The 19,765-nt window shown below is 38.0% G+C and overlaps 1 protein-coding gene across 1 annotated transcript in view; it reads left to right on the forward strand.

Annotated features, from left to right (window-relative positions):
- Positions 1-19,765, forward strand: part of L3MBTL4 (L3MBTL histone methyl-lysine binding protein 4) — a gene marked incomplete at its 5' end in the record, with an annotated part of 293,576 nt that overhangs the window by 160,766 nt on the left and 113,045 nt on the right. Inside the window, one exon of the mRNA XM_039219339.1 lies at positions 16,084-16,257. Coding sequence (XP_039075270.1) covers positions 16,084-16,257 — 174 coding nt within the window. The remainder of the gene's footprint in view (positions 1-16,083; positions 16,258-19,765) is intronic.

Below are 19,765 nucleotides of genomic sequence, written 5' to 3' on the forward strand. Positions count from 1 at the left end.
GCGGCAACTCAGTAGATTTCAGAATGAAACTTAACAAACACCAAACAACTTAATTTCTTAAAGTATTCTAATCTCCACACTTGCTCTCTCTACATCATCAGCAATGCCAAAGATGTTATATAAATATATTAATATCATCAATATCCATTTGGCAGAGCACCTAGTGTGTGCACGGCATTGTGCCAGGTGTTCCAAAATGTTTATTTTTTCCAGTACACTCAGAGAAAGATCTAATGCCAGAGGCAGGTTGGCGCAGTAGTTAAAAGTCTAAATCTTGGCATCAGGCTACCTGGGTTTCGATCCTGTCTCTACAACTTCTTAGCTATATGGCTTTGAATGACTGACTGACTGAAACTCTCTATTACCTCATTTCTTTCATCTCTAAAGTGAAGATAATAATAGCGATACTCTGAGAATTGAATGGATTAGCATATAAAGAGCTTAAATCAATGTACAGTATAGCACAGGGTGAAAACTATAGAAGTATAACCTGTTATGAATATGAAACTAGACTAATGAAACTGTGTTTTGGTGATATCCTTGTTTAAATATTTAAAGAACCCTTCTACCTAAGTTTGGTAGAAATAAAAACATCTGTGTATATATTTTAGATTAGCCTGCTCATCTTTTGGAAAATATGTTACATGTTGATTCTCAATAACAAATAGATTACTTGCATAGTATTTTAGAATAGTTTATGGTAGAAAAAGTAGTAATTGATCATATTTTCTTGAAGGAAGTAGACATTCATTTTTAACCTTGATTACATTGATGCCCCCAATCTTTAACATCTCAGGATTGTTCTATTAAAAAAAAAAAAAAAAAAAAAAAACAACCCACACAGCCCTGTTTTTAAACAGCTCCCTTCAAAATTTAATGAAAGATTTCTAATTCTGATGTTGGTTCTTCTAATTAGGATGGTATTGCTTTACACACACTAAATTACAGTACACATTTGCCTTTAGTGTTGTTAACTAATTTAGAGGGAAGAGAATTGGCAGTCAAATTCTTTAATATGGTGTCTGCCTGTGCATATTTGAACCTACAGATGGGTTTTTATTTGCAGACTGTGGAATGATAAAAGGTCACTTCTTAAATTGAGATCTAAAATGTATGCCTTTATGGTACTCCAGAATTTGTCCACTGCACCGCTTACAGGGAAGGGTGGGTGGGCAGCAAGACTTCTGTAAATTCTCCTTTATCTGTTAGTGTTTGGAACTTCTTAGCTCAGGCAGTTGAAGGATGCCTTGTTCTCTGACATGGACATGGGCTGGTTTTGTTTTGCTTTGTCCATCACACAGACTGCTTTCCTAATCTTAGCTTTAAAGGTTTGTGAGGTTAATGGTGAATTTATCATTTTGAGAACAAACATCCCAAAACAGCATTTGAATGACCTGTTTAACGTTGGGTCAATATTAGCATTTAACACAGGGATTAGATGCTTGTGAATATGTCTAAATATATACATACGGAAATATATCTTCATGCATATCCAAATAGCTTTTTACAATTTTATTTATATTAAATTTTATATATATTAAATTTTACGTATATTAAATTTAAAGCCATCCAAACAATAGAATTATTTCATTATGATCCATAGCCAAATTGTATGACTTTAATTTATGGATGATTTTTAAAAATTTTTCTTGGAACATTTTTAAGTTGAATTCTTCTCCAGATGCCCTTTGGACAACTGTCGTGAAGAAAGCTTTCCCTTCTGAGTGTAATTTTGTTTTAAAACAATGCATATTTATAGAAAGAAGAAAATACTTCAAAGACCTTTGCAGAAATTAAATGTATTTCAAATTATAATATGCCAAAGGAAAAGGCACTTGACAATTTAAACCATAAAAAGTAACCTTGAGATGTTCATATCACTTAACTAAAATATTAAAATTTAAAAAGTGAAAACACTTCATATGTAATAATAAAAATGTCCTTTGTAATAATAGAAACACAAACTCATCACTGTAATTGTTTTGATTGAATTAACAATGTGGCGTCCTAATAACTGTTCAATTTACTGCTTAATTTAACCATGTAAATAGTATTCTGTTTGAAATTTTTAAACAGCAGATTCTATTCATCAGATTTTCTCCATGCATAGATTATACAAATTACTTACTTAGTACATTAAGCTGGTTTCAGCATAAAATTTTAAATGTCATTACTGTTGCATTTAGTACACTACCATATTCCTCTAGAATAATTTAGATTTTTTTGAAATTCAGAAGGTTTGAAATTGTCTAATAACCATCCACTAAAATACTTTAGAGGGAAGAGTGCACACACAAGCGCGCATGCACACACACACTTTAACTCTCATTCTTTTTTAAAATTTTTAAAGTGTTTCATTTATTTTTGAGAGAGAGAGAAAGACTGTGAACAGTGGAGGGGTAGAGAGAGAGGGGACACAGAACTGCAGCAGGCTCCAGCTCAGAGCCTGATGCAGGGCTCGAACTCTCGAACCTAAGATGAAGTTGGACGCTCAACCAACTGAGCCACCCAGGAGGCGCCCCTCTCATTCTTGAAACACCTTTCCTTCCCTATCTAGTTTGGTATAGGTAACATTACCTACAACAGAATAGTTCAAACATTTTTGTATACTCAATTAAAAAGTATCTCCTAATAGATACCAAGTAAATGTCATATGTTAGATTTGACTTTTTACTATTAGAATAGATACTAATGAAATGACCAGGTTCAAATCTAACATGAAACAAAAATAAATGGAGATTGCATTGAATTTTTATCTATTTCTCTGTACACCAGTGGGGTTCCTATTCTTAGCACGTAGTCTCGCCTTATGAGTTTCAAATTTGTGATTATTTTGAAAACCACGTTAGGAGCCCAGGGGGCTAAGTTGTGATAAGGGCTAAATCTTCTCCAGGAAGGGGCTGGTCCTTCGCCTCTGCAGTTGGGCCTTTGTTATTTCATCTGGGCAGTGGGGAGAGATGCCAGAAAGCCTAGATTAATTTTTCTCTAAGAGGCAGCTTTTAGGAGGAAAGATTCAACCTACATTATCTAAATAGGGGGATTGGAAGAAGAGCCAAAATGGTACAAGTTAGAGGATATTGATTAAAGGAGTGAAGTTCTGTGCTGATTCAGATAGTTAAGTCTTTTTCTAGGTTTTATGCTTGAAATCCTACATGGCATCAGTTTGAGTGACATCCATACATGGATAAATTGTATGTATGTACATTTTATAATCTATGTATCTGTTATTTCCTCAGTAAATGATACCCTGCTGAGATGCTGAGGCATAAAATAGCCCAATCCTACTCAGTTTACACTTATAGGAATAATTTATTTTGTTATATTATTTTAAGGAACTTACAGTAGAGAAGATGCATATATACAAATAACAGTATAATGAGATAAATATTCTTAAAAATTGGAAAATCTGGGTTAGATCTAGAAAGCATAGATTTTTTCTGATATGACTAGAATGTAGGTTTTATGAATAAAGCGGAGAGAGCTCTGAAAGGCAGTCAGATCAAGAGGATCCTTGAATGTATGCAAAAGAATTTTAATTTGGGTCTAAGAGTGCACATTTATAACAAGTAGAAGGAAGGAAAGAAATAATACTTCCCTTTTTCTGAATTTCATCTACAATGTGAAAATTGAATCCTTATAACTAACAGTAATATGAATTATAGATGGATAAATTAGGGTTGAAACAGCCTTCATTGAATGCACATGCACCAGTTATTATATTAAGCACTCTGCATCCAGTGTAACCCTTACATTGACACAGTGAGTAGAATGTGATTCTTCATGTTACATGTAGGAAAACCATGATCTATAGAGGGTGAGGATCAGCAGTAGAAAGAGGCTTGAAACTTACCCTGGTCTGTCTCTAAAGCCTCTATTGCTACTGCAGGATCCTTCAGGTGTGTTAGATGAGTAGAATAAATTATCCCCCAAAAAAGAAAAGTAAAGAAAGGAAGAGCCTTCAGTAAAGTTTCTTAACATTAAAATAATCATTCAGAGCCAGAAAGATGGAACAGACATACTTTTCTCTATTACTTCTGCTAAAACCTGGACATTATATATGAAAGAAACATGAAGGCTATGAAAAGTGAAGAGGAGGAGGCAGACCAGTTAGAGACCTAAATTCCCTGTGTTTTCTTTCTCCATACATATCCTGGACTGGTGGTTGTTTTCATTTATTCATTTGTTTCAGGGGTATTAATAATTGCTTGTTGAAGCATGGTTTTTATTATGGCTGCTTTGCATTTCTTGTGAACTAATTCTGTCATTTGTGTCATCTTGAGGTTGGCATTAGCAGTGTGCAAACATGAAATTATAGAACTCACCAGTAAAAGTAAGCATACATTCAAATTCAGGATTCTCTTATACTGTAATGGTGGTACATCAGTCACTTTAACTCTAGGAAAAAAAATAAGGTAAAAGAAAAACAGTTTATAAATAGCTATATCTATAGAAATCCATTATAGATACACATATAAAAAGATGTAAATCATGACATGAATAACATAAAAAAATGGGAGAAGTATAATAGTTTTTTATACAATAGATTTAAGTTATTATCTGCTTAAATTAGATTTTATACCTATGTTTTATGTAAACCTTATGGTAATCACAAAGAGAACAAACCTGTAATAGATAAACAAACTTCAAATTGAAGTATACTGTTACCAAAAAATCATCAAATCACGAAGGAAGACAGCAACAGAAGAAGAAAAAAAAGGAAGCTATAAAACATTCAGAAAACACTTAACAATATGGCATTAGTAAGTCTTTGCCTTTAAATAACCACTTTAAATATAAATGGATTAAATTCTCCAATCAAAAGGCATAGAGTAATTAAATAATTTTTTTTAAAAAAGATCCAACTATATGCTGCCTAGGAGAGACTCACTTTAGCTTTAAGGACTCACATAGGCTGAAAGTGAAGGAATGGAAGAAGATAATTCATGCAAATGGCTGCCAAAAGAGAACAGGGTTGCTTAGATTTATGTCATATAAAATGCACTTTAAGTCAAAAATTGTCATAAGAGATATAAAGGAGATCATTATATAATGAGAAAGGAGTCAATTTATTGGGAGGATATAAGAATTGTAAATATGTAGCCAGCATCGGAGAATGCAAATATATAAAGCAAACATTAGCAGAAGTGAAGGGAGAAATAGGTAGCAGTAAAACAGTAGAAGACTTCAACACCCCACTTTCAGCAATGGATAGATTATTCAAGCAGAAAATCAATAGAAAACAGGGAATTTGAGCAGTACGATAGACCAAATATACATATTTGAAAAGATTTGTAAAAATTAACATACCTTTACCTAGTCTAAGAAAAGAAGAAGAAGACTAAAATAAATAAAATTATAAAAGAGAGACAAAATTATAGCTGCAACCATGACAATATAAAGGATCACAAGAGCCTACTGTGAACAATTACATATTGGATAACCTAGAAGATAAATTGCTAAAAACATACAATCTTCCAACATTGAATCATGAGGAAATAGAAAGTTGAACAGACCAGTAATGAGTAAGGAGAATGAATGAATAATCAAAAACCTCACAACCAGAGAATATGACTAGATCAGATGACTTTACTGGTGAATGATACTAAACATTTAAAGAAGAATTAATTCCAATTCTCAACTCTTCCAAAAAAGTGAAGAGGAGGGAGCACTTCCAAACTCATTTTATGAGATCAGCAATTCCCTAATACCTAAACTAGACATGGACATTACAAGAAAAGAAATTCATAGGCCAATATCCCTAATGAACAGAGATGCAGAAATCCTCAACAAAATACTAGCAAACCAAATTCAACAGCACATCAAAATGATCATACACAATGATTGAGGGGGATCTATCCCAGAAATGCAAGGATGGTTCAATGAATGCAAATCAATAAATGTGATGCACCACATTAACAGACTGAAGGATAAAAATTATATAATCCTAACATATGCCAAAAAGGAATTTGATACAGTTTAGCATTTTTATGGTAAAAACTCTCAACAAATTAGGTATAGATAGACTGTAGTTCAACATAATAAGAGGTCATACATGACACATCTACAGCTAACATTATACTCAGTGGCGAGAAGCTGAAAGCTTTTCCTCTAAGATGAGACAAAGACAAGAAAGCCTACTCTTGCCACTTGTATTCAACATAGCTCTGTAAGGGCTGCCCAGATAATTAGGCAAGAAAAAAATTAAAAGGCATCTAGATCAAAAATGAAGAAGTAAAATTATTTCTGTTTGCAGTTAACAGGATCTTATATATGGAAAACCCTAAAGACTACACTGGAAAACTGTTAAAAATAATGAGCGAATTCAGTAGATTTGCAAGAAAGAATATCAATTTACAAAAGTCAGTTATGTTTCTGTATACTAACAATGAACTATATGGAAAGTAATTAAGAATTTTTCATTTATAATAGCATCAAAAAAGGGACACCTGGGTGACTCAGTTGGTTAAGCATCCGACTTCTACTCAGGTCATGATCTCACAGTTCATTAGTTCGAGGCCCGTGTCGGGCTCTGTGCTGACAGCTAAGCCCCTCTCTGCCTTTCCCCAATTCATGCTCTGTCTCTCTCAAAAAAAAAAAAAAAAAAAAATTTAAAAAATTTTTAACAACATCAAAAAGAATAAGATACATAGGGATAAATTTAAGCACGGAGGAAAAAGATGTGTACAATGAAAATGATAAAACACTGATTAAAGAAATTAAAGAAGACACAAATAAGTGGAAAGATATCCCATGTTCATGGATTGAAAGAAATAAAATTGTTAAAATATCCATCTTGCCCAAAACAACTTCAGTGCAATCCTTATCAAAACTGTCATTTTTTCAAAGAAATAGAAAAAAATACTATCCTATAATTGATACAGAACCAAAAAAGACCCTGAATTGCCAAAGCAGTCTTGAGCAAGAATAACAAAGCTATAGGCATCACATGCTTCCGTGACTTCAAATTATACTATCATACAATCAGAACATAATAATCAAAAAAGTATGCCACTAGCATAAAAGTAGTCACATAAAGGAACACAGTAGAGCACAGAGTTGATGGATCTTTGATAAGGGTGCCAAGAATATACAATGGAGAAAGGATAATCTCTTCAATAAATGACATAGGGAAAATTGGATATCCACATACAGAATGAAACGACTCTTATACCATACCTAAAAATCAATTCAAAATTAATTAAAAACTGAAATATAAGACTTGAAATTTTAAAAATCTTAAACCATAGGTAAAATGTTCCTTGGGGCACCCGAGTGGCTCAGTCAATTAGGCAATTGACTTTTGATCTCAGCTCAGGTCTTTATCTCAGGGTTGTTAGTTCAAGTCCCACATTGGATTCCATGCTGGGCATGAAGTCTACTTTATAAAAAAAATTCCTAGACATTTGTCTTGACAATGATTTTTTGAGTGAGATACTAAGAACACAGGCAACAAAAGCAAAAAAAAAAAAAAAAAAAAACAAGTGGGATAACATTGAAATAAAAAACTTCCCTACAACAAAGGAAATCACAAACAAATGAAAAGACAACCTACAGAATGGGAGAAAATATTGCAAACCATACATATTTGATAAGGGGTTAATATTCAAAACATGTAATGAACTCCTGCAACTTAATCACAAAAACATACAAATAACCTGATTAAAAATCGGCAAAGGACCTAAATAGACATTTCTCCAAAGAAGCCATAGAGAAGGTCAACAGGCACATGAAAACATGCTCAACATCACTAATCATCCGAGAAATGCAAATTAAAACCACAATGAGATATCATCTCATACCTGTAAGGATGACTATAATAAAAATAAAAAGATAACAAGTGTTGGTGAGCATGAGAAATGGGAATCCTTGTGCATTGCTGTGGAAATACAAAATGGTGCAGCCACTTTGGAAAACAGTATGGGTTTCCTCAAAAAATTAAAAATAAAACTACCATATCACCCAGCAACCCCACTTCTGGTGTATATCCAAAGGAACTGAAGTAAGATTTTTGAAGAGATACCTGCACTCCTATGTTTATTACAGCACTATTCACAATAGCCAGGATATAGAAACAGCCTAAATGCCCATTGGTGGATATATGGATTGAAAAAATGTGACACACACACACAACAGAAAATCGGTTTAATAAGAAGGAAATCCTGCCATTTACAACATGAATGGACCTGCAGGTCATTATACTAAGTGAAATAAGCCAGAAAAATACTGTATGATATCACTTTTATGTAGAATCTAAAATAGACTCGTAGAGAGTAGAATGGTGGACACTAGAGGTTGGGGAAGGGGAATGGAGAGGTGACAGGTTAAAAGGTACAAAGTTTCAGTTATGCAAGATCAATAAATTCTGCATACCTACTATAGAGCATAGTGTGTATAGCTAATATTGTTTTATATACTTAAAATTTGCTAGGAAAGTAGATCTTAAATGTTCTCTTTTTTTAAATGTTTATTTTGAGAGAGAAAGAGTGCATGTGTGTGCCTGTGTGTGTGCTCCAGTGAGGGCGGGGAGCGGTGGCAGAGTGAGAGAGAATCCCAAGCAGGCTCCTCACTGACACAGAGCCTGACCCCAGGAACCATAAGGTCATGACCTGAGCCATAATCAAGAATTGGGATGCTCAACTGAATGAGTCACCTAGGTGCTCCTCAAGTATTCTTCCTACTAAAACACAAAAAATAATTAAGGTGGCAGGAGGAGAGCTTTGGAGGTGATGTGTATATTTATGGCCTTGATGGTGATGATAGTTTCACAGGTATATACTTCTCCCAAACTCCATCGTGTTGTATACAATAAGTATGTACAGCTTTTTTTTTTTAATATTTTTTTAATTTATTTCTAGGAGAGAGAGAGAGAGAGAGCGTGAGCAGGGGAGGGTCAGAGAGAGAGGGAGACACAGACTCTGAAATAGGCTCCAGGCTCTGAGCTGGCAGTCAGCACAGAGCCCGACGCGGGGCTCGAACCCACGAACCGCGAGATCATGTCCTAAGTGAAAGTCAGACGCTTAACCGACTAAGCCACCCAGGCGCCCCATGTACAGCTTTTTATATGTCAATCATACCTCAGTAAAGTTGCTTTAAGTAATAAAGAACGAAATAAACATTATAGAATGGAAAATGTAATAACCACAATAAAAAGGAACATTAGTATTTTGTATCCTAGACGGCCTTTTTCAAGTTAAAAATTCATGAGCATCTAATTTGTGGTAGTCACAATACCAGGACCTTGCTTGATTTGTCTCATTTGGTTTTCACAAAAGTCCCTATGAGAAAGCTGTTCATCACTGTTTTATAGATGGAGTGGAAGACAGAGAGGTGGAATAGCTTGCCCAAGGTTCTGGTGCTAATAGCTTTAATCCAGTTTCTTCTGATTCTTAAAGCCGTGCTTTTTGGCACTATCCTGATTACAGCCTCCATTTGCATGGTAATTCTCTTCCAAGTTCCTAACTGACCATTTCGGCAAGTTCATAATATCTAGCATGACTTCATGGGCTGCATTACCCCCACAAAAAATTGTTTTTAGAACCAAATTTATTTTATCCAACTCTTCGAATTCTGACTTCTATAGCTGTCGACTTCTTTTAAGTCTTCTTAGGAAACTTTTATTAATATTCATAATTTTTGTTTACAGGATGCATAAAGCTTTTAATGACAATTAAGTGATGAGGGTATCAGCTGTTATGGACAAAGCTAGTCAGAATCAGAGAAAATTTACCTGCAGTTTGTGTTGAGCAGCTATTTTAAAGCCACCTGAATTTGAAGAAAATTGGCTCTGAAACCTTAGAATCTGACATATTTGCCAGTTGATTTTTGCCCATCTCTGTGCTTGAGAAAAACAACATAATAGAATTTATGTTACATTCTCAATAGATATTTAAAAACTATGATTTTTTTTCCTGGGTTTATATTTCCAACATATTATTTGTGCTTTCTCTTAGTCGTCATAGAAGCAAAATCATAATTTAAGTCATGCTAGCTCTTAAAAGTTTCTGTAGAAACTAGATAGGTATTCCATAATTTCACCAAACTTCAGTGGAGTATTTATCATGTCTCTTGGTGCTGTTTGGGCAAAAAAAAATCAGTATTTTCTTAATAAAAATGTCCATTTAACATTCTTATACTATGCAAGTGTAGACGACCCACATATTAAAGGTTAAAAAGGAGTGGCTTGTTTTCAGAAAGTTAAATGACAGAACAAACAGTATTCAGTCTACTGGGAAAGAGTGTGGGGTGGGCTATGGCGGGGCGGGGCTGCTGGTCTTCTGACACGACCAGTGGGATGCTGGCCACCTGTCAGAGAATGGAGTCTTGTCGCCTTGGGGCCCAGGGCCAAATCACAGGGCAGGAAGCATTCACTGATCTAGTTCCTTCCCATTTCCTCGCTGACCCCCTTTCTCCGCCAAGTCCCAGAGGCCTCTCTCATGATCTGGTAGAGGCAGCCATTCAGTGCTTCCCTTCTGCCTTTTGTTTCGGAGAGGCAGACCCCTCAGACCGTCTCTTCCATGAGTGCTTCCAAATAGGATGCCTCCACTTACTCCAGCAAGTAATTCTTTGTCTTTGGAAGATAGATGAAAAGACTTCGAATCTAATATCCCCGGTGAGATACGATTCTTCTGTATCTCCTATCTGGGTCATAGAAGGAAAAGCATATAGTTGGCTGGTAAAAAATTTGAGGCTAAAATATAGAACACAGTAGGCCTCATCGAGGGGTAGGTTAGCTACATTAGAAAAGAACTCTTTCAAGTCTTGCTCTGCCTCTAATCCATGGGCTAGTTGAGGGCATAGTGCTAGTGCAGGACTCCTCCTGGGAGCCACTGTCTATTTCCGGCAACTTCACTTTTCAGGATCAGAGGAAAGGTTGTCAACGACTTGACATTCTTCCTGAAATACTGCTGACCTCTGTGTTGTTGTTGTTTATTTATTTTTTGAGGTACAGCACTGAAGGGGCTATTTCATCTTTGCTGTCTTGCTGAAATTTGTAATGCTTCCCAACGGTTTAATGTCATGTCACAGAGAGAAAATGGTAGTCAGTACTTGGGAACGAGGGGTGATTTAGGGCCTGGAGGAGGCTGCTCAAGGCTGGGAAGACTGGCCTGGGACTCTGGACAGTGCAGCTGTACACCGGTTGAAGCTACCATTAGATAAGTCGTGACAACCCAGTTAAAACCTTAAGCCCCAAAGTGCCCATTACCCAGGATTTCACAGAACATGGCCCATTATTTTCAGCAGAACAGGGTAGTCAAAGAGAAGCAGAAACCAAATTTGCAGCTTAGGTTTGAGAAAATGGAGAGGACGTTGACACAAGATGATAGAGTAGAAGGAGCAGAATTAGAGTCTGAGAAGTTTGGCAATCAGTAGTCATCATCTAGACTCAGAATTAGAGCCAGGTGGGGAATCCAGTGTGAAAGTAGGGATCCCAGTTAGAGGGCAAAGCATGATAATAGAGACTAATTCAGAGTGAGAAGTGCACAGACCAGCCAGGCAGTATCTGGGAAGTGGATCCTCGCTCTGGGGTTGGGACCGGGAGGCAGAAGTCCTGTCCTGCGAAGGGGCCAAGAAGAAAGTAGGAACATAGGGCTTCTGTCCCAGTAGGGCCTCTGAATTCTAGCTGTGGCAGCCGACAAGGCATTTAGGAAAAAGGACTAGGGCATATGCCTCACTAGTAGACTCAGAGCCCGCGAGGCCACCCAGAGTCATGAACAATTGCGTGAGCGCAGCTATCAGCACTGGACACTGTTCAGGTTTGGACCTTTGAATCCTAGAATGGATGACTGCATTTAGCAAATTACCTTCAGCCTCAGATCAGGATTGGTCCTGGGAATATGGGGAAACTGCACCAATCTGTGGGCAAAAAGGAGGAGGAGAATCCAAAGGCTGAGGGCCCTCCTGACCTCGACACAAAGGCAGCAACTCGGCCTCAGCTGCTGCGTCCGGCATTACCCTGTGTGACTCCAAGACAGAGCAACACTTAGGAGTGCTGCTCTTCAAAGGAGCCCAGGCTATGTTTCTAAAGAAAAAATATTTATACCAATAAAATTTACTTTTACTTCTCCGTTCATTCTCAGATGTTAACCTTATACTAAAAGATTCAGAAAAGCAATTGCCAAATTGCCAACGTTTTTATGTTTCTTTCTTCTTATGAAGAGGACTGCTAGCATCTCAGTTTTCAATTTGTTAGAAAATCTCTTTTAAAACTTGACTGCAGCTGGCTGGCCCCTTTCTCCTTATTTAGCATTTGCCCTCTGTTCATATGCCTTGCTGTTGGTGAGCTTGGGACTGACGTTTTTTATCAAGTATTCGGTTGAACCATATGAAATTTGGATATTTGACTGTCTTTGTCTTTTAGAAACTGCACTTTCCTATGGGCCAACCTGGTAGTACCTGTTGTCCCTTGCTTCTTTTCCCGCAAACAGCAAACATACTCCTAATTAAGGAGAGGCCCAGAGCCAGGCTGCTCAAAGCACCCGTGTCTTCCACACAATGCTGCTGCTCTGTGCTGCCCCCTCAGCCTGTGGTTTTTACACCTCCTATCGTGGCCTGAGCGGAAATTTGAATGTACTACTTCCTGTCAGAAGCTGACATCTTGGCCAACAGAGCTTTAAGCCATAAAAATTTCAGCTTAGGTCAACAATTTTCTAAAGAGACCCTGCCTTCAGAACCTCCTTTCCCCAATATTTAGTCAGCTCAGAAGTAAGTTTTAGAGGCACCTGGGTGGCTCAGTCAGTAGAGCATCTGACTTCAGCACAGGTCATGATCTCGCTTTGTGAGTTTTAGCCTCATGTCGGGCCTGGAGCCTACTTCAGATTCTGTGTCTCCGTCTCTCTCTGCTCCTCTCCCACTTGTTCTCTCTCTCTGAAAAATAAATAAACATTTTAAAAAAGGTAAGTTTTAAATCATTTTATCACACCTAGAACAACCAATTCAGTGGGGTTTTTTCCTACTGGTATAGATTTATGGGGAATCATGCATGTCATGACACACGCACATGCACATGCACATGAGTTAGGGTCTGCGTTTGCAGAAAGGCAGGCCAAAGTTTGGGATGCCATCTCTTTCACATAAATATTTCTCTGCAGAGAATACAAGTAAGGACAGTGTTGAAATCCAGAAACTTGTTCTTAGCACAGCGCAGGTTAGAAAGGGTACAGACAACTAGATCTGAGAGCCCTGAGATCATCCCCTGCTTCTTCTGTGCTTTCATCTCCCGTCATTATCTTCCTTCAAGTTCTTCACCAAAATATGCAACATGTGTTTCTGTCGTTTGCTGTGTTCTTTTGCACATCACACCCCATTCTGATCTGTGTACCCCAGAGATGTGTTCTCACAGGGCCTGCCTCATGGAATCGGGAGGAGCTCCGTTCAAGTGACGCGTGTGGTGTTCCATTTAGTTTTGCATCCCTCATTACTGCAGGGACAGGAGCTAGGCTGGAACTGGGAAGTAATAAGCGAGTGATTAAATGACTTGAGGGACTGATTTATGAATGAAGGTTGAGGAAAACAAAATTTCTTTGAGCTGAAGCAAGTGCTGAACAAGAGGGCCTGTGGCCACCGTCTACAGGGCTACACAAATAGAGAGTGTTAGCGCCTTGCAGCATGTGTCATGTTGGGGTGAACATACGGCATTAGGAAAACTTGTGGCTGTAATGAATCATTTAAAAGTCTCAAATTGAAGGGTGCCTGGATGGCTCAGTCAGTTGAGTGTCTGGCTCTTGATTTTGGGTCAGGTTATGATCCCAGGATTGCGGGTTTGAGCCCTGCTTTGGGCTCTGCATTTAGCATGGAGCCTGCTTAAGATTCTATCTCTCTTCCTCCCTTTGCCCCTTTACCCCACTTGTGCTCTCTCTCTCTCTCTCTCTAAAAAAAAAGTCTTAAATTGTGTGTGTGTTAGATGGATAGCAAAACTTCGGAGTAATAGTATCTTAATGAAAACTCAGTTGTACTTGAAACAAACATTGCCCAGTTTCCCTAGGATGCCCTCACCTTTTATCTGAAGAAAGTTCTTTCAAAACTCTCCATTAGATCTCAAATACTGTAGCCTAAACAAATAACTCCTGCTGCGCTGTGATTAGAAACAGTTCTTAGTCACATCTTGGGTCCTCCGCGGGACCCTGGCACCTGCTGACATATTTCCCCTAGTCCTGAGACATAGCGAACAAAGTACTGCCACACCCTGTAAATACCTGCCTTGGCTTCTCTTTGCACAGGAATTATACCACAGTTCTCTCATGTTTCTTCTCTTTTTTAATGTTTTATTTTTATTTTTGAGAGAAAGAGAGAGCAAGCAGGGGAGAGGCAGAGAGAAAGGCAGACAGAGGATCTGAAACGGGCTCTGGGCTCTGTGCTGACAGCAGCAAGCTCCATGCAGGAAGCAGGGCTCAAACTCAGGAACCACGGGATCATAATAACCTAAGCCGAAGTCGGACGCTCACCTGACTGAGCCACCCAGGCGCCCCTCGTGTTTCTTCTCTTGATGTTAAAAACCTTATCCCCCTTCTGCCCACCTGATTGCTGCTAATTAAAGGAACTATTTTGAAGCTTCTCAAGAAAGTGCCAGGTAACTTTGGGAAAGTTGCTTATCCTGTGTGTGACTATTTTCTTACCTATAAAATAAATATATGAGTACCATCTTTGGGTATTTAGTAATAAATATTAGAAATAATCTACATAAAAAAACTTGAATTTCAATGGACCTATAGTACATACTCCACAGAGGTAGCTTTTTTGGTCTTTGTATAATTTGTATTTACTAGTATGTGTCTTCTTCCCCAGATTTATATTCTCTGAAGTGCCTAATGCCTACAATGTAGGAGACATTCAGTTAATGGATTACTGAATCGATAACTGAATAAACTAATAATCTGGCGTTAGATTGTTTATACGTTCTCCTTGGAAACCTCAAGTCTATTTTAAAATCGAGAAACTGCATTGGTCCCTGATTTTATCATGCCATTAAAATACAAAAAGAAAACATTCATGTATCCAGAAATAATTTATTGTGTGTCATATATTAGCAAATGTATGGAAAATTGGAAGTAAATTCATAAAAAAGACTCAACTGCTTAGATATTGATGTGTTTGACTATGTGCTTCCCTAGATGAAGAGGATGATAGTATGGGATAATAGTAGCAACTACCAGGTAATGGGGTGTATGTATGTGAATGTGTGTGTGAGTGTGAGTGTGTGTGTGTGTGTGTGTGTGTGTGTGTGTGTGTGATTTCTCTTGGTCCCAGCAACCCTTAGGGTTGGATCTGATTTTCCCATTTAACTGAAGAGAAACTGAAGCTTGAGCCTGAAATACTTTCCCCAGGGCTGAGCGTAGGTGACCTCCTGTCACACCTGTGCTTTCCCCGACAGTGGCTCTCTCATCCCTAAACAGCAGCAGAGGTTCGGGGATCCTTTGGAGACAGGGACGTGGGCAGAGAAGTCTAACTGAGACTACTGATCAGCCCGTCAAAAGAACCAGATCATGTGTCCCGGCAGATCCTTGCTAGTTAGGCTCCAAACACTCCAGATTCAAGATTCAGCCTTCACTGTGGGCTCTCCTTTTTCATCTGAGGTGTCTCTTCACATTCAGTCACAGCACTTCCTGGCAGGTTTCAAAAGGATTCAGCAGAAATACAGATACAGTATTTCTGGATACATGAGTGTTAAGAAATAGGAACAAAATATTCTCTGATACTGGTAGTTACCCATGGTATTTTGTGATGTCCGTGATCAAACCAGGGCATAAATATAAGAAGATAAGAACTTCCAATCAAGTGTTGATATAACGTTTTCATCACTGTACCGGAAGCATATCATTATGTTATTCTTAGATTTTTAATTTTCTGAGATTGTAAAACTGTATATGTTGATGACTCTGCCTATAGTATTCTGCTGATCAGCGTCTGTGGTCCGGTACCTGAGATTCCCTCAAAGGACAGCCTGAAAAGAAATGTAGTAGGGTGTATTCAAAGAAGAATGTCTGTATTCAGGTCTTAACATTTGGGCGTAAGTCAGTTTCAGTGACCGCGGGTTCCTGATTTATCTCTATAAACTAACAACTGTGCTCTCACTTTTATACAAACCAGTGCTTTTGGCTGCCCGTATTCGGACATGAACTTGAAAAAGGAGGCAACTCTTCATGATCGTCTGAAAGAACAAACACAGGCAAATTTGGAGTCTGACTCTTCGCATTCAAAATCGAAGAACCTCTGTACTTTGAACTTCAACGGAAAACATGAGAAAGTGAACAGTCAGCCCAGGTAAGAAACTTTCTAAAAATGTAAATCAGAACACAAACCATGCAGAATAACAGCAGATGTTTTAGCCGTAATAGTTTCTTATGTTTTCTTGAAGCAGTTACGTTTGGTTTTGGGTCTGATTGTGTTCACTGGCTCATAGAAGGCTCGACGTTCATTTAAAACACATTTTTTAATTTATTCTTAATTTGAGCTTACCTCTTTCTAAATATACATATGAGGGATAAGAAAGCACATCTCCTCTGTAAAATCCCATAAGATTCCCTTTTATCTTGAACTTCTGTATTCTTCGGGATAGTTTCATAGCCATGGCTGAGTATTTGCATCCAGCCAAGTCGCACAAAGACTGCGTCCCCCACCTGAGATCGGTCTTGTCATCATTAATCCAGATGCACCTCACACCAGATTTCTTCTCCCTCGGAGCCATTTCCATGTTGACTCCTTGATCACGCCCTGTCCTTTTATTCTTACGTGCCAACTTCTGTTTTAAGCATCGATTTTCAATTTTCATATACATCTTACCATTTTCGAAGAGGCTGCAAACACAACCTTATTTGATAGGTTTTAACCTAAATGTGTTAATAATCTAACTTTTTTTTTTTAAAGAGCTCCCTATCTCCATGTGGGGAATTGTAAACACAGAAAAATTTGACAGTCAGTAAGTAATGGGAGATTAGACAGAGGTGGAGCTAACTAAGGAAGGCCCGTCAGAGAAGTGAGAAGTGGGTGTTTTTCAGACCCCTTCAGGCAGGAGGCACTCCCGATCAAGCCCTTGGAAGACACTAGACTCTCCCTTCTTGAGCTTTGAGGGAGCCCCTACTTGGGGGCTGCTGTTTCTCCTGAACCTCCAGAACTTTGCTCTTTTTGTTCAGCACTTGTGAAAGGAAGAGGTGTGTGCCTTTCACTGCGTGGGAGCTGCGTTTCCACTGCAACAACTTTCTGCCCATTTATGCCGTGGGTCCCAGCAGGGCTGCTCCTTCGCTCCCGAGGAGAGACCCGTCTGTGGGGAGAGCTTGGGGCGAAGTGTGGGTTTTGTTCTTTCCCATCCAGATGTGGGTATCAGGTACTTGGGTGACCTTTCATTCTTGATAAATAGCTGATTTTGGTGTTGCTCTCTCCGCACACCACTGTGCAGATCGGCTCTGCTTTAATGTATACTTTATTTCCTATGGACACTCATGCCTCTCTATTTTTGTAGCTGCATCTTGCATTTTTATTATTTGTGATACACCCACTTCTCTTGTTGCAACTTCACAGGGTCTAGCTGTTCTTTACTGCCTTTCCCACCTACACTGTTTACAACTGTAAGTGGTTTGAAAGCTCGAGCATCCTTTCTATTTCCTAGTTGAGGGAGAATTTTTTTCCTTGCCTTTTTTTAAAACCGTCTTCCAAGGAATGGTGTGTATTTATCCCACCCAGAATTCTAGAGACCAGTGCATCCATTTGCTCATACTCTTTTTGTTCTGTTATCTTTTTTTTTTTTCTAAATAAAAATTCCGTTTCTCTTGTAAACATTTTAGACATTCATCCTCAATGTCAAGTGCTGGAGAGAAAAAACAGATCTTTGGAGTGCTTTAAAAAAAAGCTGTTAGAACTGCCACATTCTTTAAGGCTATCTAAGTCTTTCTTTTTTAGCCAACACGGATATATGGCCTCCCCTATCTTGAACTCCTCGTAGGAACTTACTCTTTCAATATATTATTATATGCCTTACTATTTTTAAGAGGATTTGCACTGAAATACATCAGATAAGCATAATTACTACAGTAGAAAGAAGTAAGGAATGTCAGTTGATAACCAAGCAGAAAAAATCACTGTTGAATCCTACTCATGTAAGCCTAGTACTGTGGAAGTAGCTGGAAGAGGGGAGGGGAGTCATTGCTGTGCACGTCTTGAATTCTTAAGCCTTCTTTTATTTTCCAGTCTCAAGACCAGCACCCACCTTGCACTCCAAACCCTGTACCCCTTTTTTTTAACCAGCCATCATGACAGTGTATGGTACCAGCCATAATGTCCTCTTTGATTCTGCCCCCATCTCTGTGACATCCTGTTCGTGGTCTAGAATTCCAGGCTAGGGAAAAAACAGAAGAAAATCATCAAGGAATCATATGTAGGCCAATTATGAGCTGAAAAACATATATTTTAACTCTCCTGACAGTTTACTTGTAGTAGTTTCCTGAAGCTGGCTTTTCCATAACCCAAATCTTTGCTCTTAAAATCACAAGATATCAGAGACAGGTGGAGGAGAATATTTAAATTCCATCTCTTTTTTTCTACGTGTTGAGGAGAATGATTTTTACTTGGCTCCTGTCCCAGGATAGACGTGGGGATTAAATTACTGAAAATTAGAGTTACAGTTTCCACATGCCTCCCATCCACCCGTCCATCCACCTATCTCTCCATCCATCCATCACTGAGCTCAGGACAGGCCTTTTGTAATTCTTAGGCCAACAGCACTTGTCACCTTAGGATCTCCAGACTGCTGACAATTCAAGTGCAAAGTATCAAATTAACTCTCAACATTCTTCCAGAATCAATTAGAAACTGCCCAACAATTTAGGGAATTTTGTCTTTTCCCTAACCCCTTGCCAGTTTTATGATTACTATTTAAAGGTTTGTTTGTTTTCATATTAATCTTGGTAGAGGGAGTTATTATTAGTAAATCATCTAATTATGTTCACATTTTCTGAATAGAGGATCAAGTTTTAAAGTTGAGGGGGTTATATGCTGCAAGATTCACCTTCATAGCAGCAATATTACATGTTCATGCAGCTCTAAAGAGTCAGACTCACAACAGGCCACCATTACTAAAAACTATATGTTCTTTTTCCCTTGTGTTAATAGAGTAAGTCGTATTACATTGATGGTGCATTAAGTACAGGCAAATGACCTTATACTTGAGTTTCTGTCATTTAAGGATGGACTCTTGGGGAGAGGAAATGTTTTTAATTAGTTCAACTGTTTTATAGTCTGCATATACATTACCTTTGGATAATCCCATAATCTTGTGAGCTAGACAAAGCAAATACTATTATTGTCATTATAGTATTGCCGTTTATAGGTGAGGAATTAGAGGTCTTTAAAAGTAACTGAGACCTAAACATAGGTGTTCTGATTTGATCCAGCATATTCCTGTTTCAGTAAACTAATAATAGAAACACCAGAAGTGTTAGTAATAATAACTGTCTAATATTCATGTCTCACACTCTTTTTGGGCCACAAAGCACCATGCTAAGCAATGTATACACATCATTGTGTTAATTTCATTTTATCCTCACGACAGCCTTATGTGTGATAAGTATTCTTATTCTGATTTTATAATGCAGACCCCTGCAGGTTCAGAGAGGTTAGGCAGAGTGTGTAGGACCACACAGGCAATGAGTAGGAAAGTTAGAATTTGGGTCTAGAACTGCCTGACTCCAAATCTGGGACTGGTTTCAATTACAATAAACTACAAAGGAATGTTGGTTTCATGCTTTGAATTTACGTAGAGACTACTTTCTACTGTATC

This window comes from Hyaena hyaena, unplaced genomic scaffold (genome assembly GCF_003009895.1).
Source record: "Hyaena hyaena isolate Hyena2069 unplaced genomic scaffold, ASM300989v1 scaffold_812, whole genome shotgun sequence".
NCBI classification, from domain to species: Eukaryota; Metazoa; Chordata; class Mammalia; order Carnivora; family Hyaenidae; genus Hyaena; species Hyaena hyaena.